The sequence below is a fragment of the Urocampus carinirostris genome, chromosome 6, assembly GCF_059441175.1.
Source record: "Urocampus carinirostris isolate Australia breed hairy pipefish chromosome 6, RoL_Ucar_1.0, whole genome shotgun sequence".
NCBI lineage: Eukaryota > Metazoa > Chordata > Actinopteri > Syngnathiformes > Syngnathidae > Urocampus > Urocampus carinirostris.
Genome location: NC_142354.1, coordinates 32,368,021 through 32,391,426, shown reverse-complemented (window position 1 = coordinate 32,391,426; position 23,406 = coordinate 32,368,021). Strand labels below are relative to the sequence as shown.

The window sequence follows — 23,406 nt, the reverse complement described above, 5'->3', positions numbered from 1 at the left end:
TTGGGGTGCCTTGACAGCTCGTGTTGATCAAGGGTGGATGCACCCATCTAATGCCAACAAACTTCCATCAATAATACCAAGGTTGCCTCTCTCTCGACACACTCTCGTTTTTTTTTTTCTCCTTCTGGAGCCCGCCAGTGCCCAAAATAGCTTTCTCCTCGCTCGTTCTTTATGCTTCTCCGTTTACATAAGTACACAGAAGGAGGGTTGGGGAAGGGAGCACACTTCCGGTCAGGCCACCCAACCAAACATCGGATCCATAATGGAGAGGAAGAGGACATGATGAGGTGGAAGACGAGCAAGAGGAATGGTAGATTAAGGCTTAATTAAGAACTTTCACTTTTCAGTTAAAGTGGTAATTCTATGCGGGAGAAAATAACGCAGAAATAGGACTTTTCAAATAGTTTGCAGAAAAGGAAAATTGAAATGAAAATACAGTAATCCCTCACTTTATCGCAGTTTACTTTTTGCGATTTTCAACATGCACCCGTCTTCTTGGGGGCAACCCGTAGGGGGCAATGACACTTCATAGGACAATGCCGTACAAACTAATGCCAGCTGCCGTTTATCACATAGGAAGATGAAATGCAATTATGATATCACCAGAGAGCAGTGTGAGCATCATTTTTAAGCAGACTTTTTGAGAAACATGGCAACAATTTCAAACATTTAAGAGCACTTTACCAGAAACTCAAGTACCTTTCCATGCTTGAAAAAAAAACATTAGAATTCAAGCATTTTCAAGGATTTTAAGCACCTGTACGAACCCTGTTATTTGTGAGAGAGGAAAAAGGTTTATAGAGTACAGTACTTTTATTTGTTAAACAAATACTTGAACCTGTGAATAAGGTTTGTTCTTTAGTTTCATTGTATTCTACAGCATTTAACATAAATGAAGGTTTCTACTTTGCAGATTTTGACTACCTTTTTGAAAAAAAAAAACAGTATAAACTTCTTTATGGTTGAAGCAGACCATCTTTGAATACATTGGCTCATAGGAGTGTAATCGAATACTTAAAAGGCTTTTCTTTGTCATTAAACATTCTTTACAATATTTCTTTTATTTCCTTGTTTCGGGTAAAACTTATTTTAAAAGCAACACCTCCGTGGTGGAGCCAAGTCACACGCTTTGAGGTAACACAATCCTTTTCATTGAGATAGTTCAGAACAGACTTTTTGGACAAACATCTGCAGCGGTGCAAAACAGACAAGGACGCACAAAATACACAAGAGCAACGGAAATTGGCAACCTTGCGCGTGTACACGGTGAGCCTCCCTCCGCCTACAATGTTTTTCATGTGACCAGCGCATGCTCTTAGCACACAGCGGAAACATTTCATTAGGAAATTGTCAAAGGATGGTAATAATAACCCAACTGTGACTGTAATATTGTGTAACATGTCCTGAAACTAAGTCCAATTAAAAGAAATGAAACTGCAGGGCGGTTTGTCACACAAAAACATTTTTCCGTAACGGAAAAGCCTCCTTGTATAAATTGCAGATAGTCTTTGGTCTATGACACCTTACATTTACCAAAAGGGACATACTGGATCTACTATGAGCTCAATAACACCCTTTAAACCAGTGGTCTCAAATCAAACTCAAGCGGGGGCCACTGAATGTCTCTATATGACAAAAAAATGAACAAAAAGCAACTATGTAAAACTTATCTTGAACTGTATACATAAAATGTCAATCGAAATGATAACCTGCCTTTTGCTCTCTTACTCGTACTTTGTATAATCAGACTTTTCTCACGATATCTATTATAGTACCAGTAATTGAAGGCCGCAAAATGTTCTGATCATACAATGATTGTGCGGTGTCCTTAAGCAAAACCAAATAAATGTTCCAACTCCAGTTTTTCTAAAAATGTATTTAGACTTATAATCCCCTGAATCTTTCTCTGCAATAGTTTTTTTTTTTTAATATAAAGTGGGCCGGGAATTGGCGGAACTCAATTTTTTTTACTTCCACATTTACCTAAAACAGTCAAGGGCCTGAAATCCTTTGCTAAAAATTAAAGAAAAAAACAGACAGAAATACAGAAGCGAGGGAGATAAATAAAATGGATTATATACATGGATAAATAAAAGTGAAATATCAAATCCAAAAACAAAGAAAAAAAAAATACAGAAATACAGAAAGACACTCAAAGAAAAGCAGGACTAGAGAAAGAAACAAAAAAAAACATTGCCGAAATAAAAATACAGACAGACACAGAAATACAAAAATAAACAAGACAGGAAAATACCTAAATACAGAAATAAACAAATATGCAGAAAGAAATACACAAAGGAAATACAATAAGAAAAATACAAAAATAAATTCAGAATAAGCCAAGTTTTGGAAAATACAAAAATAATAAAAGGAAAAATACAAAAAGGAAAAAAAGGAAAATAGTAAGAAAAATAGGGTAAGGAATACGAATAAGTAGGCCTAAAGCAAAATGGGAAAAATAACAAATGAATACAGAAAGAAAAAAATTATACAGAAGGAAAAGTATGGAAAGAAATACATTCAAAAATACAGAAAAACAAATACATTAATACACTAATCCAGAGAGATGTCAGGAAACACACACATAATACAAAAAGGCTGACATAAAAAGAAATCCAGAAAAAAAAGATCACTAAACACCCAGAACAACAATAATAAAAACTACACAAATAGTGAAGTTAAGAACCTGAATACCTGTATATCAACTTGCGAGCTTCAAATGGAAATGTGCAACTGTCTAGTTAGCTCTACTGCACCTTAAAGATATGATCATTAACGCAAGCTGAAATAAAAAAATGCCAATCCATTTCCATTCATCACGATTTTAGCAATGTTTAAGAAACTAGTGTGCAAGCCACCTCCACCCAAAAATAGATAAAAGATCAACCAAGAAAAGTTCCCTTGATGCATCAATATTGTGACTATGAGGCCGGTGACACATTCACGAGTCTGCCCTGATGACAAGTAGCCACATTAAAATTAACACCAGCTGTGGAGGTGATTCTCAGTAAAGCTGCAAACACGCATGCTGCTGCTGCTGTAAATAACTTTTCCTTAAAACCTCGGCTCAAAATAGCCGCAGACCAAAGGCACTATTAACACAGTTCAACCGTGCCTTGGCTGCTAAGTCTGCTGGAACGCAAATCGCCATTAAAGACGATGTCCCCACATAACACAAGATTACCAACAATGGTGAGTGGAGAACTCGCAACGGTGGAATCAAACTCCTACTTGAAGACTGTTTACAAGCCTCTGTATATGATGCTGTTTCGGTTAAGGCCTTTGCAGTTTAAAGCAAATAGATATTATGAGAGCAGCTGGCATGCGTATATCAGAAGCATTGTTCATGAGAGCAATAGTCAAGTCAAGCCTTATTTTTATTTTAAAGGCTATGGTACTGCTGATTAGTAAGTATCAAGGCTCTGGGAAGGATTAGAGTATGGTAAGTCACCAATAGATTGCAGGAATGTCTTTGATCAGATCTTTGTCCACATATTGAGGAGCCCCCACTTCCTCATATTGCTTCCTCTATGCAGCGTTTAAGAGTCTGGAGGGCCTCAGAGTGGCTCAAATTGTGTGATTACGTCACCGGAAACAGACGCTGAAAAGTCTTGCAAAGTTCAAGCATAGGTTGATTTTGCAAGCAAAGTGTCCATGTCTTTATGGTTGCCATTGTTTATATATTGGAGGTACCACAAATGCAAAAAAACAGCACTAAAGTGAAAGTTCTGCTGGAAATACATCCTTTCACAAAAAGCCAATTTGGAAATGATTATTTTGAAGAAACTTAGCAATGTTCAACTGTTGTTTACTAAGCAATGGTAAAAGCTAGAGACATATTGTAAATTATTTCTAATAAAAGACAAGAGTTCAAGCTTTCTATTGACAAGTCCTATGCCTATATAGCTAAAGAACTACACTTAATGTAGGCCTTCAAAAATGAGTCAAAATGGTGTGCTTGCGTGAGTTTCCTCCGGGCACTCTGGTTTCCTCCCATATTCCAAAAACATGCATGTCATGTTAATTGCGCGGTCCGAATTGTCCCCAAGTGTGAATGAGTGAGTGGTTGTATGTCTCTGTACCCTGCGACTGGCTGGCAACTATTTCAGGGTGCCACCGGATGGGCCCCAGCACCCCGCGACCCTACAGAGGATAAGCGGCGCAGAAAAAGGATGGATGGGATTGATGTTGTTTTACTTCAGTAAAAAAAAAAGAAGTAAAATGTTACCTAAAAACTATCAGATACATTTATTCATAGTATTTTTGAACGATAAAAAAAGTACAAAAATTATAGTAAAAGTCTAAATAAAGTAAAATATAAATAAATCAAATAATTTACTCCTGATTGTTGGCCACCACAAATGTGAAAAACATTTTGATAAGAACTCTTGATCGTCACTTAAATAATAGCTTGTTCTTGACCATTTATACTACAGGGTGTCCCTAAAATGTATACACATTTTAACAGCAGATAACCCAATCATTGATTTGTTCTTTATAGCTTTGAACTAAGTGATGGCAGCCAGACTTGATTTTGACAAAGAACCACCAACACAAGTTACCATCACCTCAATTAGAGAAAAGTTTGAAGCCGGTTGAACTGTCCAAGATGTTCATAAGAAGCATTCCGAAAGACAACGTACATCGACAAGGCCCACAAAAAAAAGAAAGATTACTGGAAATATTTAAATGACGTCCAAAAGTCCAGCACGCTAGTCATGAGGTAGGCATTTCAAAATCATCTATCCATCGCATCATGCAACGTTGACAATAGAGAATAAGATTAGTCCATACTCTTATTGCTTGCTGCAAGGAATTTCTTACACTTGGTTAAAATGTTTTCAGTAGTACACTTCATATGGATGTCCTCAACAGTTCCATCAGCTTCAAAATTATCTCTAATTGAGGTGATGGTAACTAGTGTTGGTGGTTCTCTGTTAAACTCCCTCCTAAATTGTTGCACTTCTACTGCGTTTTCATAATCCAAATTATTTTAGAAGAAAAGTCTGGCTGCCATCACTTCATTCAATGGGTTCAGTCTATAAAGAAAGAGTAAATACCTTAATTATCTACTAAAATGTGTATTCATTTCTTTGGGGCAGCCTATTTTTCTAACATTTATGGACGGGCAAGATGCTAAGGGAAGGGGGCCTTGGCTTGGCTCAAAAAGATTAAAAAACACTAATGGTAAACTATACAATAATCCCCAACAATAAAACAATTCTCAAATTATTGACCAAACCTCACTCCAAACCTGGTTATCCCTGAAAAAAATAAAAAAATCAAACCAAATAAGTGGTTACCCAAGCCAGATTGCAGCATGGCAAACTTGAAAAGTTCTGTTTGGTAGGAACATGTTTTACATTGATTGATAGCGGTCCTTTTTTCGTTCGTACAGACCATTCCAAACAAACAGTTTGTCATACCATAGTCAAGGTGGAGTTGCACTCATGGCCGCACTAATGAACCTTGACATCACTCTTACGCAAAACCATGGAGTCAAATACTTGGCAGCGCGTAGGTGGAGTGGAACTTGCGCAGAAGCGGAACTTACTACTGTGCGCAGTCGATGAGCTGATATTCATTGGACCTTTCCCAGCAGGCCCGCACGCCATCGTCTTGCCAGAGGATCTTTGAGTGGTCATAAAATTCCTGCAAAGAAAGACAGAGGGGGGGAATGTAATCGGGCCCGGATCAATGGGATGAAAATGACCGCGAGCAGTGCTCCATATTGAGACTTATTAAACAGTCTGAGTCGCAAGCTAAACGAGAGAGGAACGGGGTTCTGGCAGCATGCAGGAAACTACAGTTCATTGGGTTCATGAAGAAACCAAGAGCTTTGTGCTGACACAAAGCTCTGCTGTCACCGCACAAGGGCCTATCTCCTCGCTATGATCTTCAGATGCTCGCATACAATGTGAGGGGGGAGCACTATCAAGCGATTTTTGAGCACGAATGTGCAGTCCCAAAAAGACTTATGTCAAGTATACTTTTTACAATTGTGTCAGAATTCTCCAAACACTGTAAAACTACATGCACACTACTGCATAAGTAAAGAAGTGAATTATGCATACTCTTTTAAAAACAAACAAAAAAAAATTTGGGGCAACTTTATCAGGGGTATGTTTTTTAATACTTGTTTTTCTCTCCAATGTATTGAATATTTTGTTTCTGTTTTTCAGAATAAATTCTTTTGTGTTTTTCTAATTTTGTTCCTATTTTTCCGGACAAATTTTTTTGTTTTGGATTATTTTTTTGTAGTTGAGAGCAAATAACAAAACCAGTATGCACATCGATCCAACACGTTCCTTCTTTTGAGAAACATGGCCATGTTATATAGTTGATTTAACTTATTTCGACCTAGTCCCCTCTAACAGTGTTTTTCAACAGGTGGACCCAGTAGTCGATTGCGGTCCTTTGCCTTGGCAAAGAATTTCTAAGAAAACAAATATAACTGAGGGTCAATCATACTCCTTAACAGTATATGGCCATTTCAAACTACAGAAAAATACAGTTAAAGTGTTTTTACACGTGTCAAGCTTGGCGAATCCCAGATACTGTAATCCTTTTATCATGTGTAAAAGGTACCAGTAACCCCCCGATATGTGAAAATCCCCCATGTATAACCATATATTTAACATGTGCTCCCCAAAAGTTGAAAAAAATGTTGTTTTTTTAAATCAAGGGAAAACTTCCCAGATAGATTTTTTTAAAATAAAACAAAAATCAATATTTTAACCCTCTCCCGCCCAAAAACCCTTCAAAAACAGATTGTTCACAAAATGCAGTCTTTTTTCATTTTTCAGGTAAATGCAATATTACTTCTGTGAAAACCAGGAGTGTCAGAGTTAAATGAACGGAGAGATAATTAAAAAGTATTCGTACCAGCCGAGGGCTGGACAGATAGAACGTTCATTTAAAATTTTATAAACGAAGCATATGGCCCAGTAATCTTAATAGAACCTTTTGAAAAATAAATACATTCCAACATGACCGGATAAATAAAGCAATTGTCTCCACTAACAAACATTGACTTAAGGTATTTTTACAAATTCCTTTAACCAAAAACTTTTTTGCTACCGAAATTCTAAGAAACATGTTTTTCTTTCATGTATGCACTGCATGAATTAGCTAGTCAATCATATTGAAGAGCAAATGTACATTACGCTCATGTATGTTTTCCCAGTTTAGCTCTTGTGCGCGAGTAATTCTTTACTATAGAGCTTGGAAGCTAGAACAAAGCGATTTGACTCCTCTACCGGATAATGAACAATCGTTTAACTCATTGACAGACAAAAAATAAAAATAAAAAAAATAAAAAAAATTAAAAAAAATCACAGAAGGAAGCTTCGGCTGCTGCGGTTTGTTTTTCACATTAAAAAAAATTATCTAAATGCTGCGTGCTTTATCTCAACGTTCCTCCCCTGCTTAACAGCAGAGTCAACCAGTTCAACTGGTTTCCAGTTGGCCCTCAGGCCACACAAGGGGGGAGTCGGGTGAGGGACGGAAAGGAAAAATGGAAGGAGAAAAGTTCTTGCGGTCTATTATACAGTTTAAAAAATTGCCACAAAACCACAACTAATATGAGGATTGCTGAGTAAAAAAATGTAAAATACGATACTGGGTAAAAACAAAACAGAAACAGATTTAAATAATTTTTTTAACGATTCTACAGGAATCTGATGTTTTAAAACAGAAGCTAGGTTTTCTTTTTTTTGTCAAATGAAATGCTTAACTTTAACCGGTTAGGTAATCTAGCTGTTTAAATGAACGGCTATTGGTGCTTACAGCATTTGGTGGTGAACTCGTCTACTCAATACTGTATCATATAAAGCGCACCCCTAATTTTTATTAAAAATCGTAATAAAATTTGTTCCACTATTTTTCATTTCAAAATAAGGATTGTCAGTGACAAAGGTTTTTAAATATGTGCAGCCATGATTAAAATTATTTGATGACAACGTAAACTATGATCACAATATTAACATAGAAGTTCCAATATATTTACTTAATGTCCTTCAAAGTCCAATTCGTCATCAAATACACGAAAGAGTGGTTTCCCTCGTTGTGCTTTTTTCTGTTTATTTATATCTCGAGCTCATGCTCGTTGTTTTGTATTATTCTAAAATGAAAATTGTCCAATTAAGAAAAGAGTTGTCCAGATGCGAACCCAAACTCAAAAAATGATTAAAAAAAAAAGAGGAGTTTATTCAAGCGCATCTAGGATAGTCGCATACTTGCACGCGCCACACAAGCAGCTTGACACGGCTGCAATGATGATTTCAACCAGAAGATGGCGTCAGCAAGAAGAACATTTTCAAATTGCGGACATCACCTTTAAAGTAGTTTTGCTCGTCAATTTAATCTTTGAAAAAAAGTTGAACATGTTCTATTTTCTCTTCTCCAAACTGCACTATCCTTTCATTTGGTACATTTCATAAGTGGAACTGTTTCCTTGATTTGGATCGCAGCTCGTCTTTAAGGTGGGGATGGTGGTTCCTCAAGTAAGACCAGTTGAGGACCATTGATATAGATTTTATATATATATATTACACACATCATTGTCTAGTGGTTAGGATTCGTCGCTTTCACCGCCGCAACTTGGGTTTAATTCCCATTGCATCCAATGTTATGCGATTGTGGTCAGGGTTATTATTCGACTGATCAATCCATGCAGAAATACCATAAGACACCGTAAAATTTTGTATAACGTGCACCCAAAGTTTGAGTTCTTTTTAGGTTAAAAAAAAAAAAAAAAAAATTAAAAATTGTCTGTTTAAACTCAAGCTTTTAGAGCGGTATTTTTCAAAAGTTCGATAAAACGACATGGAATGATCCAAATACAAATCGACTACATGGGACACACACGACTTTTCATCAAAGATATTTAAGCGCAACGCAAAATCCGACGTAGCCCGCACATTCAGTCCGGATCAAAGGCCCCAAGCTGAGAAGCACAAAGCAGGATTAACACTACAATGTTAACAGACTAGCAAAGGTTTACTGATCATCTCATCTAATCTGGTATATCCTTTCTTAGTAACCCATGGCCACTGTTTACTTGTTAGTCCCATTTGGGGTCATTAGAGACAATGGGCGTTAATAGGGGATCTCCTATGAGAATCTCATTGAATAAACGGCCTCGTCAAGTGTCTGCTAATTGGAGGATAACTCAGGGGAGTGCTGTTTGATGCACCTGACAAATTACCTGGATATTAACACCATTTATTGGAATCCTTTTCAGATCGATTCAAATACATTTGGGGTCTCTTGAGTTTTAGTTTCAGGGCTTATGGTGAACATACTGTACTTCTCAAAAAGTTTATTTGGGTAAACTCTTTGGAGTTAAAATGCGTTGCATGTGATTGTTAGTAAGACATTTGCTTATATTAAATTTAAAGGGACAGTGTGTAATATTTAATGCATCATAGTGGTACAAATTACATATATTGAAAAAAACATAGGGTTGAGAAATGTGTTTTTATTTTACACAGTAGCAATTAGGTCGGCCCCACGTTTGTCCGGCATCATGCCGCCAAGCTGTGCCGTGCATCACTGGCCCTCGCTCATACCAGACAACACAGTGCCTTCTCGTGGTCAAAAAAGTAGTATAACCGTTTGGCTCTTTACACTTTCAAGGCTTATAAAAGAGCAATAATTAATTCATTGTTAAGTATCGCAGATTAAAATTGTAAACCATAGTTTACAATGGGAATCAAACCCGGATCACGGCGGTGAGGGTGCCGACACTTTACCACAAGACCACCAATGGTACAGATGACATATGAAAAGGCATTACCGGTTATCTCATCACACTATTTACTCACGGTGCTAGAAACACTGATTTACATGGTGTATCCTGATAAGTGAAGAGAATGTTAAACCTCCTTACTTGTGCGTCAATAACCTCTCCAGTATTTTGTTAAAAGACGTTCCATTTCTGTCTTTCAGACTTTAGTGACACACAAGAAGTAGAGACGTTTTTTTGTCAGAAACAACTCCCACATATTGGAATGTGAAACGCAAAATGAGTATTGTTATTTTAAAAAAATGTTTACCGATGTTTAAACATTCCTTGTTTATTTATTATTACCGTATTTATTAATGTATAACATTCACTCATGTGTAACCCGCACCCTTAATATTAAATTAAAAATCAGTATAAAATTTAGGTTCATTTTTTTCTGAGCTCAAACTAAGCATTGTAAGTGACAAACGTGGTTGATGATTAAAATCTTTTATTGACAACATAATCTATGAACACCAAAACAACACAAGATTTACAATGTATTCATTTAATGCGCTTCAATGTCCGATTTATCATTAGATAAAGCAAAGAGTGGTTTCCCGTGTCTTGCTTTTTTTCCCTGTTCATTTATATCTACAAGGACAACTTTCTGTTTTCTCCATTCTCTAACATTCGTCCCTGGTAACGTGAATAAAAATGGTGTGATAATGAGATGAAATCAAATGCCTTTTCATTTGTCATCTGTATCACTGGTAATCTAGTGGTTAGGATTTTGTAAAACTCACCGCTGCGACAGGGGTGTGATTCTTGTGGCATCCGAAGTTTTGGGATTGTTGTCAGCGATTTTTTTTAACTGATCAGTCCGATCACAAATACGATAATACATTACCACAAAACTCGTGTATAACACGCACCCAAACGATGAGTTCTTTTTTAAGTTAAAAAAATACAAAAAACAATATACGGTAGTATTTAGTAAAAAAAAAAAAGTTGAAAAAAAAAACAAACACAAACGTAGTCTTATTATACAAAATACTCTTGAAGATACCCAAGAATATTTCTTTCTTGAAAGCATAGGATTAAAGTGAGACAAATAGTGACTCAGTCAATTTTGACCCAATTAAGTTTCCTTCTTTAGATTCTAGAAAAAAATGCAACAATTTAAAATATTTTAAAACTGGAGGAAATTAAAAGAAATTAAGTATTAGCTATTTCAAATGGGATCGCTGCATAAAACCTTCACAATAAAGAGCCATTACCAGGACTTCAAACAGAAGGAAGAGGGAAACTCAATCGTGTGCGTATTATAACATTACCCCTTCTTGAGCTGTGCTTACCGGTAAAAACTCAAAATCCTTCTGGTTCATTTGGTTGAGGATATAGTCTTTGCGCCGCTGGTTAGCAGAGCAGGCAAGCTGGCATGGTGGCGAGAGTGTACTCATTGCGGACACGATGGTCTAGTCCGGGGAAAGCAAAAGTCATCTGTAGAAATCAAATCCCACAGTAAATTCAATTTTCCAGAGTGTTAGTCTTACCTCTATAGCTTCTTTTATGTTGTTCTTAATATCGTGTATTTTCTGCTTTTTCTCCCTGTAAATCAAACAGAACACTGCTGATCATCTCAAATAAAAACAAAAATAAATTAATATCAAATTCCCCAAATGCTTCATGGTTTTTGCTTATTATGTACCGTATTTTTCGCACCATACGGCTCATCGGGTTGTAAAGCATCCCCCCCTTGTCATATTTTTTATATAGAAAGTGCACTGGACTATTAGGCGTGCAGAGTAAAAACAATTAAGAATTATCTTTCAGGACAAATGTTTTCTTCATTCTCTAACATTCATTTTTGGCATAGTGACTAAAAATAGTGTGATAATTAGATATAATCTAATGTATTTTCAGATGTCATCTGTATCACTGGTGGTCTAGTGATTGACATCCCTCTTACCGCTGCGACCCGGGTTCAATTCACGTTGCATAGTGTTTTGCCATTTTGGTCACCGATCCATTTTGATTGATCAATCAAATAGGGTAGTATACTGTAAAACCTAGTGTAGTAACGCACATGTATAAAATGTTGTATGCATTTCCTATCTTATATGTATTTTGCAGTATTTAAAGCCATTGTTGGGAATTTACGTAACGCTGTTATTTTCTCAGTAAAGGTACTTTTTCTGCCGTTACAACGCCGTTATCGTTACAGATTGTGAAAAGCGGAGCGTTACTTTGGCCGCAGAACGCCAACGGCAGCATGTGCCCCTTGGCACACCTGGTGCTGTTTTAAGCAACGCGTTTTTTTTTTTGCTCTCCTCGGAGTTTGTTGCGTCACGTCTTTTGGGATCATGTCACCATTTAAAACAGCACCTAGCAAATAGTTAGATAGCGATTACGAATGCAGTATCTACTGACACACCGAATGAAAAGGCGAATTGGAGAATGCGGCGACCGACTTGTGTCGTTTGTGAACAAAATGGCTCTCTGAGCCATCTCTTGGAAGTGGAAACCGGCTCCCCACCAGTTGAGAGCCGGTTCCTTTTGAGACGCTATTTTTCTCTTGTGTTTGGTCAAAATGCATTTTTTTTCAGGGGTTATGTGCTTTTGACTTTTAATTTGCTGAATATAAAAAAGGTTACATTTCTTCAGTGTTTTATATTTTTCTTTGCAGATTTATAAATATTGTAATTATAGTTTTCTGTGTTTTTCAGTGTTATTTTTTTTCCCTTTATATTCCCCCTTTTTATACAATTCATAATAAATGGTTATACAGTATATGGATTAAACAACAAAAACAACCCGAAGAGCCATTTGGGAGCCAAAGGTGCCAGGTGTTTTAGTGAGCCAAGCTGAAAAACGGTTCTTTAAAAAGAGTCGGAATTCCCATCACTACAACATACCATTCAAATTAGATGAAAGAAAAATTCACTTTACATCGTTTGCTGCTGATTGTTATTTTATCTATACTGTTGACCATTTCTCCTCGTTTCACTTTAAGTGTAGGATAAATCTGTTCCTGGTGAGGTGCAATAAGTATTCCAAAGGTCTATAACACAGCTACCTGTCTGTTCTACTCCATTAAACTATCTCAAATACCGCCCAGATAATCTCACATTATTTGACACACAACTTATTTTTAAAGTAACGGAAAAAGTTACTTTGCCTGATAACTAATTACTTTTACTATAGAGTAACTCAGTTACTTTTTGGAAGAAGTAGTGAGTAACTATTGCTAATTATTATTTTAAAGTAACGTGCCTGACACTGTTGAAGGTGCATTTGAAATTTTTATGGGCATTTTTGAGGTTTTTTAGGTGTGCCTTTTAGTCCGGGAAACACGGTGATATTTATCCATATATATCTGATCATGTGACACTAATACCTATTTACCAGCCCAACATATACTTTCGGGGCAGCTCTAATAAGAATCATTATCTGTGCCAACACTTGAGATAAACGGGGAAAACGGCACTATTGCACACTAAATATATTGCAGAAAAAAACGGGTGTTGATCTCCACTCCGAATGCGAGTGTGTGTTTGAAGTCTTTTAGACAAGTGTTTCTCAACTGGTGGATCGCGCACCCGTTTTAAGAGGTTCACGGGCCATTGCCATGGCCAAATAATGTTAAAGAAAAATACTGAATGTCAACTGTATTTCTTATCAGGGTATGCGGATAATAAAAAACTTGCTCAGTTCTCCCATTAATTCCTCCAAACTTAGATTAGTGGTAAAGCTAATGTATCAACAAGTACTGCCTAATTTTCTTAAAAGCACAAACGTTTTTCAGGATTTACCCAATAGAAAGCTCATAAAAAGAAAAACCTATTTTGTGAACTTGATTTATTTTGAATTGTGCTTTTGTGTTGAGTTTTTTTGCTGTGGTCTGTGCAGCCCCTTTAAGACTACTTGTGATTAAGGGCTATACAAATAAAGATGACATTGTTTTGCATACCATAGTGCAGTGTTGATTGCTAGGGTTTAGCAGATGAGGTTTTCATGATAAAAATTCAAACTTTGAGTTGTTTTGAAATACATACATCTCAGTATTTGTACGTTTTCATTTGTTGTTAATGCATGTTAAGACAGTAAAATTGGATAAAACTACTCACAGTTACTACAAATCATTTCGGATGTCATCAAAAAGTGCAGCTTGTTAAGCATTACAGCGTATATTATTACTTGAAGTCGTTTTGGTTTTGCTAGTCATTTAGTTTTGACATGAAGATATTTTACTCATCTGTAGTTTAAACTACACAACCATTTCATTTAATAAATTAGAGAAGTGGAATGTTACTAAAGAATTTGGGTGACGACTAATAATATGGGTGGGATGCTGGGTCCTGAAGACAGACTGGTTGAGAACCATTGTTTTAGACAACATTACAGGTTACTGATTGTGCTAGTACCAATCACGGGGTCAAATAATGCAGATTCAAAACATTAATAGAAAACCCAAAAGAGTATTGGGCTTTGAGGACCGGCGCATGACAAGGCTTTACTTGGACTTTCAAGGAAAGTGCAGTTTTAAAATAGAACAGAAATGTGACTATCGTTTCCGCTGGCTCAATGTGGTTTTGAGTTTGAAGAAACTCACAAGACGAGGATGACCAGAGAGAGACCTGCAGCAGTGATTGCGAGACATGGCAAATAAAAACTGCTTTCTTTTCAAGTGACACCACCTAAGACTGATTTGCTCCGAAACATTTGGTTTTGCAAAGATGCTGGGATGAAGATAGGCAAGAATGAATTATTTTACATGAGCCAAATATTGCACAGGGCTTATGTCATACCAAAAGTTAACAACACAGTTATGAGTTTTATGAGGGTCCTTGTGATGTCTTTTTGCAATACTGCGGTCCGTATTTAATACTTTACTTCCTGTCTTTAGGGCAACTATGCTGTGATTTCACCTGAACATAACAGCTTCAAAATCATGTTCTTGTTTCACGTGCTTGAGTAGTTTTTAACGGATACTCTATATTCCTAAATATAAGGCACACCTAAACCCCAAATGAGCCAGAAATGTTAAAGTGTGCATTATAACCCAGTGTCAGCAATCTTTAGTGTGTTTGTGGCTTTTTAAGTTTGGATCATTCGAAAATATGCATTTTGGAATAACATTTGTTTGCTTATAATTAGAAAAATTGTGAAGTAGGTGACGCTGACTTTATATTTAGATAGTCCTTTATAATAATCCATGAATTCCTTGCCTTAATTTTCACAAAAACGTACGAGACTGGTAAATTACTGTGTGATCCGAATTGTTGATTGTAATTTCCTTTTTTTTCTTATTGCATGTGGATGTCGAAAAATACAAAGAGGGGAAAAGTATTGCATGTTACAGTATATAAAAAATGGATTTGGTACACGTTCTGTTTTTCCTGGAAAGTATTTTAAGTAAGACTTTATAAATATAATGTTTCTATTCAGTAACATACATTTTCTATGGGGGGAAAAAAGTCGCACAATATGTCTCTGGTCACTGGGGACAAAATTAAACTACAACAATGATTGTATCAAAAGATTTTCTTTGTCATTATGTTGTATTTATAAGAAATGAAGAACAGGCATAAACAAAATCCACCAATTTTTATCCATCTGAAGTGGCGTCCTTTTTCGTACTTGGTGTTTAGTAAAAAAAGCCATAAAGTTTGCTGCGCACTGGCTCAGCTTTAAAAAAAAATACAATGCCATGATTGGAGTAGTGGAGCCACATGTCAGTTTCTTTTGAGGAAATGTTATAGAGTTGACTCCTTTACATGAGTGTCACTTACTCTGCATTGAAGCCATCGACGTGCAATATTCGCATCTGCTTGACTATCGTGCTCTTCCCGGATTCACCAGCCCCTGGAAACAGGGAAGATGACCAAGAATATCAACACCAGGAATGTTAAACAAAAAGAGAAACTATCACCGTCACATCACAATATCAATGTATCAATTGTGCAAAGGGCTTCCAAAATGTCATGGTCTAGTTTCTATTTTAACAAACAATCGCACTCAGATTGAAAGATAGTTCCACATGTTACTTAGAAGCACTCCACTTCCGTGTATCAAAGTATGTGGCCAATGTGACGCTTTAATATCACCACAAGACATCCAGTCATGATAGGCTGACAGGCCCGCAACACATCTTTCCGCGAGCTGTGTAAAAACGGAAACTTGTCGTGTCTGCCAACCAGTTTGGGTAAAGGATGTGCATTAAGGTTTCGTCCCTTCAGAGCGTGGTTTCGCAAATTGACAAATAAATGTGACTGCAATGATGGCCTTCGGTTCTCTGCGTCACACAACTTTCCAACTCTCTAAATTGTAAGGAAGCTCGGACCAAATAAAAAAAATGGCTTAAAGTAATCCTTTTTTTTTTCGCAGGTGTTGCCTTCCAGAAAAGTCCCACGATAGTATTAAAAACTGCTAAGTAGAATCATTTTTATTACTTATACATAACATATAAAATATACGACTAACAAAAGTAACAACTGTAAATCTACAACAACAAAAACAGAACAAAGAAACCCACAGAAATGAAGTGAACAGTGATTGGTTGAAAGCCGATAAGGATATACTGTAGTTACAATTATCTGACATCACTACTAAAAGCTTGAAATATTACCCTGATCTGTCTGGAACCTGTTTTTACAATTGGAGTCAGATTTTTCATGTTTCCAATCTTTGGAGAACATGTACAACTTTAGTGCCTTAAAGGCAGTTGTTTTTTTTTTTTGCGTCTGACATAATATTTTTCTTGTATGAAGAATTTATTTTTCTCTAGCAAAGTTTTTGCCGTTGATGGAACCACCAGAAGTACCAATCTCAAAAGCTGCTTTTGGGAGCAAAGACAAATAGAATTTAAAGCAAATTCTAAGCTGCTTTTTTTCAACTTATTGAGCATGTAAAACTAGATTCAATGTAGGGTTTTTTAATATCATTGGTCCCAAACCACAGGGGCACTGCCGGTACCGGGCAGTATGTTGGTCCTAAATTCAGTGTGGTGTGCACGGGAAGGCAAAGTTGCCCGTCAGGTGGTGCAACTGTGAAGATACCCGCCCATGGAAAACACAGTGAAGCATTAATCCAAACAAATTTCTGTGCTTAAGCTTCAGCTGTAGCTAATAGACGTAGAGAATGGTCAACTGCAGCCCACTTGGTCATTTTAAAAAGATAGTTAAAAAAAATAATAGCCATGAAAAAACTTTTGGGGAAAAAGAAAGCGTTGATCTTTGCAGTTTGAGCATGCAGTGAATCCCCTAAGTCGAGAACACAACAAGCACTGCACAGACACCATACAACAGCGACACAATTTTCACAACGGTTGGCTCATTTAAAGACTGTGTATTTTTGGTTACTTAGCACGCGGTTCAACATGACATTTTGGGTTTAATGTTACGATAGCAACTAGTGTGTTGCGGTGAGTTACCCATGCCACGTGATGTTACAAGGACACCCAAATATTGCACGTGATTTTAGCTTATTATTACTAATGTTTTATTATTCATATTATCATTATCAACATTTTGGTAAAAAGTACAAACATGTTTATTGCTGACTTAAGACCGAGCCGTAAAAATATAGTCAGACTTTTAAGTGGTACAGAAAAAGGTTGGAGACTACATCTCTATATACGCATTTTTTAAAGGCAGATCAATTATATCACACATTGACACATTTGGTACATAAAATGAAATTCTTTCTGAAAAAATATAATTAATTTAAGAAATACCTTAAAAACCCAAAACAATTTCCCTTGATATTACTTTTACTTACTGTATATATTTGTGTATAGTGCACATTTTTACCGGACAAATACGTTTAAGTTCGGGTGCGCGTTATACACAAAGTTTAATCTTAAGAGTGTGACGAGATAAAAACAAATGCCTTTCATATATCATCTATACCACTGATGGTCCAGTAGTAAGAATTCACTGCAACCACTGGATCCCAGTTGGATCCAACCACAAAGCTTGAGCTGTGATAATGTGAAACAAAATTTTGTACAGATTTTTAATTTAAAAAAATTGTGACAATTGCGCATTATACACGAATAAATACAGTATTTGCAAGGTCCCACCCCTTTGGTTTAATGCTTTTGATTGTTAAATGGCAACTGGACACAGTACGAGAAAGTATACCTGCTGCCATTATGTGAACCAATACCTTGAAAAAAACTTATATCAGCACAAAACCTAGTATTGGTATTTGCCCATCCTTAGTAAGAAACAAGAGGGCAAAAGCTCACACTGCTATCAAAGCACCAAAACTGACACTATCCAACTACATAAGTAAAAAAGTATGTATGTGAATGTTGGTGAAATACCATTGTTGTGTCTAAGTGATATCCATTTCTTTTCCTAATTTCTACATTTATGGACAACGTTCACAAGTTTAAGTAACTAATAGGTAGAGTAGTGCTCATGGCAGAGAAAAAGCCCATCTTTAAAAAAAAACTACACGCTAGTGCGGAAAATTATCAGAGAAATGCAAGTTTTTATGAATAGAGGTATACATGCGAATTGTGGTAGTGATTCATAGCATTTTTTTATTAACGTGCATCTTGTGTAGATCTACAGATATGCCAAGAAAACCCGCTGTATTGTGTCCTGTAAACTTAACCCAAATTCCCTCATAAGTAGGCACTGTAAGCAATAGCACAAATGTGCATACAGTCTTGTAAGAACTCCCATGCAAAGTCCTATTTGTCTGCTTATAGGATGAGCATCGATACATTTGCTAGCTATAATCTCAGATTTTCTTTTGACAAGCTCCATTTTGTTATAGGGTCAAAATGATCTTTCAGGCTTACACTTCTAGATCCTTATCAGCAAAGATATAGTAACATATTGCTGCGGAATCTTGGCAGGCAGGCATTTAGATTGAGGTACGAAAATCTGGGATCCATTTCAGATTAGGACAGACGAGACTCGGCTAATCCCAAAGGACACCCTTTGCCTGCAATTCAATCGATTATTGGGGCACCATCTTCAGGGTGGAAGATCCCATTGTCCAGGGAAGTATGGAAACCTTAGCAAAGTAACATTTTTCTAAAAATGAAAAAAAAAAAAAAAATGGGTTTAGAGAATATGGTTTGGGGTCAAAACCCATGGTAGAAAAGAAGCATTGACATGGAAGTTTAACTCCAGTGTAGGGCTGCAATAACTAATTGATCAAATCAATTAAAATAGATTATTAAAAACATATTACCTTACCTATTTGTCGTGTTACGCAATTTATGAGAGACTTAGCATGCTAATCAATGCAAATAATCTTGTTGTGAAGTTGAAAAGTTGTAGTACCACTTTGATCCGCCAAGGGGCGCTTTGAAACCATTAAAAAAAAAATGTTTTAACATTTCATCATTACAAACAGAATTGGCATGAAACAGTCAAACACTACACATGTAGTGCTGCAGAAATTTAAAAAAATGAATGTAAATGAATTACATTTATAAAGTAAAAGTGATAATGACGACATGTTTATCTCAACACAAAAGACAGGCTTATAAGCATATTGTATATTATTTGCACATTGGGAATGTTGATCCAACCAGTTCAGTGTGTCCCCTGCCTATTGCCTGAAGATAACTGGGATGGGCTCCAGCACCACCGCGACCCTACTGAGGATAAGGGGTGCAGATAATGGATGAATGGGAATGTTGATTATATTCAAAGACTCAACCCAAAAAACAAAATCATTGACAACAGTTTTTAAATAAGGGTTTACTGTTCTCATATTTTTGCTAGCTAGCTAGCTAGATACTTCATTCATCCCCGCATGGAAATTCACATTTCCAGCAGCATCCCTGCGCTGAGAACAATACAATAATAAAGCAAAAAGAATACAATATACAAAGAATGCTACACATAAAAATGTAATTTATTGCACTAACTTAGTTTTTGTTTTGTGTGATGCTTCCAAATGTAATATTATCTTTGGAAAAAGTGGTAAAAAAAACTATCTTACACAGTGGCAGGTGTACAGCATACATTTGTATGTATTTTTGTTAAGTTATTTGTCAAACACTTTTTTGTTTTGTTTTATATTATAAAATATACCATTGTGCAGTGCACTATTTTGCTATGTCTATAAACTTCATAAGGTGAACATAGGACGCAATTAAAAATGAGTTTTAAAAGATCAGATTCATCGATTAATCGTAAGAATAAATTGACCCAATCATCGATTATTAGAATAATCGTGAGTTGCAGCCTTACTCCAATGAATCCCAAGCTACTGCATTTGTATCTTGACCAGGGATGTCAAACTCAGTTTGGCTCTGAGGCCAGATCAACACTTTCTGTTCTGAGGGGGACCTAATCAGTCAAATAATGTCAACTCATTTTTTAGCTCTGTTTTTCAATACAGTATTATGCTTTTTTCAGCCTACATTAGTTACCTTCCCTACATATCATAAATACGGATGATAAGGGAGCTTTTCTAAGCACAACACATTTTATCACAAATAATGGGAGGAGGGGAGATTTGCATGTTCGCCGTTGAAAGTGTGTTACTGGTGTATTTTAACTCATTCTGTGCATTAACGTATAAATATGTTCTTAGGCGCCTTGTCCCCTAGTGCCGAAACATAAAAATACATCTTTTTTGTTGTTTAGTTTTATTTATGTTTTAAGTATTTGGACAAGCTCATTAGTAAGTATCTAGCCTCTGACAGTGATTTCATTATGAAAAATCCCCATTAGATGGCATTGGTCAGATATTTGTCCACAATTAGAAGAAACCACTATTTGTGTTGCTTGCTGTATCCAAGCAAATGAAAGTGTGTAATGTTATTTTGCAAAACCAAGGACCCTTGTATTAAGGAAAAGGATTATTTAGATATTGAATGAATCAAACCCCCACCCCAAAAAAGCACCTAAGTGAAAATTCTGCTTGAAATGAATCCTTTCACAAAAAGACGTTTTTCTCAGCAGTTTTCCTGGAAAAAGAGTATTTAAGAAACTTAGCTTTGTTCAACTGTTGTTCACAGAAAAAAAGGATAAAAGCTAGAAACATTACTTTTTTCTAGAAAATTATGACAGTTCAAGCTTTCCTATGATATGCCCTATGCCTACATAACAGAAAAAAAAAATCATTTGTAGGCCTTCAAAAATGAGCATTGGTTCTTCCCATTTGAAAGGAACGTCTGGCATTGAATGATTTGACAGATGATTGAATGCAGTTTTCACACCTGAATCAACTCACCCCACTATACAAGGTCAACAATGCCCTCTAGCAGTCGGAGAAAGCATTTGGTTTGCATTCATTAAAAAAATCAAATCATAGCCGTTGATAGAAATTACCTAGGGAATTCTTCTTTCTGACATACTGTACTAAGACATTTCTGACAGGCCGAGTTAAATCACGGCCCATGTTTGAGATAACTGATTTAAACAGACCAGAAAACAAAAGATGCTCACCCAAGAGTAGAAGCCGGTGAGTTGCCCGGTAGATCTGTTTATCTTTCTGGAGTTGCTTCTCAATTTTCTTGTTAGCTTCCCTCTGGGCCTTCTCCTCGTTGCGTTGATCTTCGGTCTTGCTGTTGCCGAGACAGCCCATCTTCCCTCCGGGACCCCAAAACAGTCCCCAAAAAAAAACCCTATTGGGGAGGCAGGGTGGGTGAAGTTTCAAAGATAGGGTCAGATAAATTCCGAGACGGGGACTAATAATGGAAGACCCGATTCAAAACGGAAAAGGAATTTAGGAGACAGTGGATGGATGGATGTGGCTATTTACTGGCAACAAGAGTCAGGAGAGCAATGCCGTGTTGCCACTGTAAATCCGCAATGAAGTCATCAACGGTTGCTACGATAGGATGTGAAATGGACATGGATGAAGACACACACAGCACCGCTTCTCTCAATTATTGCCTTAATTTTCAAAGCAAACAATCTTGGCTCGTGCTTGATTGTATAGATGGTGGACAAGATTGTATACTGAATTAATATTTCCTCCCGGGGCTTCACCGTGCCGTCGTCGATTGATTCCCGTTTTGCTGTTTCGTTATAGATCTTCTCGGCGTCAACATGCAATTAGACCCCCCACCCCCCTTGAAAAGGCCCCTTTCTCGGCCGTCCTTTCCCCCCGAGCTCTCCTCTCCCCCGTCACGTTAACGTGCGTTTCGGCTCACATCGGCGGTGTTTTTTCTTCTCCCCTTCCTCTCAATTCTGTGGGCAGCTGCGTGTCCTTGAATGCAGCTCGACGTCCAGGTGTTTAACGGATGGCGATCCCCCGGTTGTCACGCTGACTCGGCGACTCGTAGTCCCCTGTTGCTGGACGGCGGTTACATGTGCACCAGACATGGAACCTACCGCCGTATTCTCAAGCCTTCATCCGAGCCTAGACGGCTTTTTGGGAGTGGGTTTGAGGGGGGACGAGGTGGTTGTCGTTGTTTGGTACTACCGAGAGGGACTGCCGGCCTGCCTGCCTGTCGCCGGTGCCTGTCGGTGGATTTAGACGGGTAATTGTTCCTCGGTAGCGTCGCTCCGCGTTATTAGTGTCCCTTTTTCCTCGGAGAATTGCACATTGAGATAGATAGCGTTGAGGAGGTGGGGTGGGGCAAAACGGCTCTCACGGAACCCTGGGAACGACGGACTGCGGTCAAGTTTTATGGATTGTTGATGTGCGAGTTCCGGCTTTACCTTTTCACAATAAAACTTGTACGTCTAAGTACTCATTTTAACTCGGGGGCCACACGATAGAACAAACATTCTGTTGGGGGCTGGACCAGTAGATTAAAGAAAAAGAAAAAGAGGGGGGATAAAGAAAGAGAGAGAGGGGGAGAGCCTGAGAAACAAAAGAGATAACAAGAGAAGTCATGAGAGAGGGGGAAAGAAAGGGAGAGGAAGAAATAAATCTAAAGAGAAATAGAAAGACAGAAGGAGAGAAAAGAGAAAAGAAAGCACAAAGGGTAGGAAGAGAGAAAGAGAAAATGAAAAAAAGGAAATTAGAGCAAAATAAGTTAAAAAGACAGAGAGAGAAAGAGACAAAGAGCAACAAAGGAAGAGAAAAAGAGAGATACAGAGTGAAAGAGACAGAGAGTGGGAGAAAAGGAGTGGAAAGAGAGAGAGAGAGAGAAATAAATACAAGTACAGTGTCTTTGTGAGAGGCACCTTTCTTTGGCAACATCAAGTTGACATATTTCAACCTGCAGCTTGTTTTTATCTTGTGCTTCTCTGAGTGTTGTCTTGCAGGCCGGATTCAATCCCTTAGCGGGCCTGATATGGCCCGCGGGCCGCCAGTTTGACACCTGTGACTTAGGGTGTCAATTTAGTTTGGAGGCCACATGGTAGAAATTCCATTCTCATGGGAACCTGACTAGTAAATTAATGAGAGTGATTTCATTCACGTCATTGCTGATTTTCTTTTTTAAGAAAGTAAGATAAGTCCTGTTTTAAATACAGCCCATAAGCCAAAAAGATGAAAATTGAAGGGTTAATTCGAGCATGTTTAACAAATGCACGTATGAGCTGCAATCATGACTTCAAACCAGAAGATGACAGTAGAGAGTAACACATTTTTAGATGCCGGAAAGGACCTTTAACGATTACAAAAAAAAAAAAAATGATACAAACAATATTAATTCTTATTATTTTAATTTTGACTTTCCTCATGATGTAAATTATTAACTATCCAACAAAATGCATTTGTAACGTTTTTATGTGAACATT

General features: G+C 37.1%; 1 protein-coding gene across 1 annotated transcript in view; it reads right to left on the bottom strand.

The window, feature by feature from the left end:
• Positions 1–21,792, bottom strand: part of LOC148364601 (guanine nucleotide-binding protein G(s) subunit alpha-like) — a 44,114-nt gene extending 22,322 nt beyond the window's left edge. Inside the window, exons 1-5 of the mRNA XM_088338755.1 lie at positions 21,157–21,792; positions 15,523–15,595; positions 11,284–11,338; positions 11,086–11,205; positions 5,555–5,652 (exon numbers count right to left, since the gene is read on the bottom strand). Of these exons, the coding sequence (XP_088194881.1) occupies positions 5,555–5,652; positions 11,086–11,205; positions 11,284–11,338; positions 15,523–15,595; positions 21,157–21,295 (485 nt within the window). The 5' untranslated portion in view covers positions 21,296–21,792. The remainder of the gene's footprint in view (positions 1–5,554; positions 5,653–11,085; positions 11,206–11,283; positions 11,339–15,522; positions 15,596–21,156) is intronic.
• Positions 21,793–23,406: the final 1,614 nt, after the last annotated feature.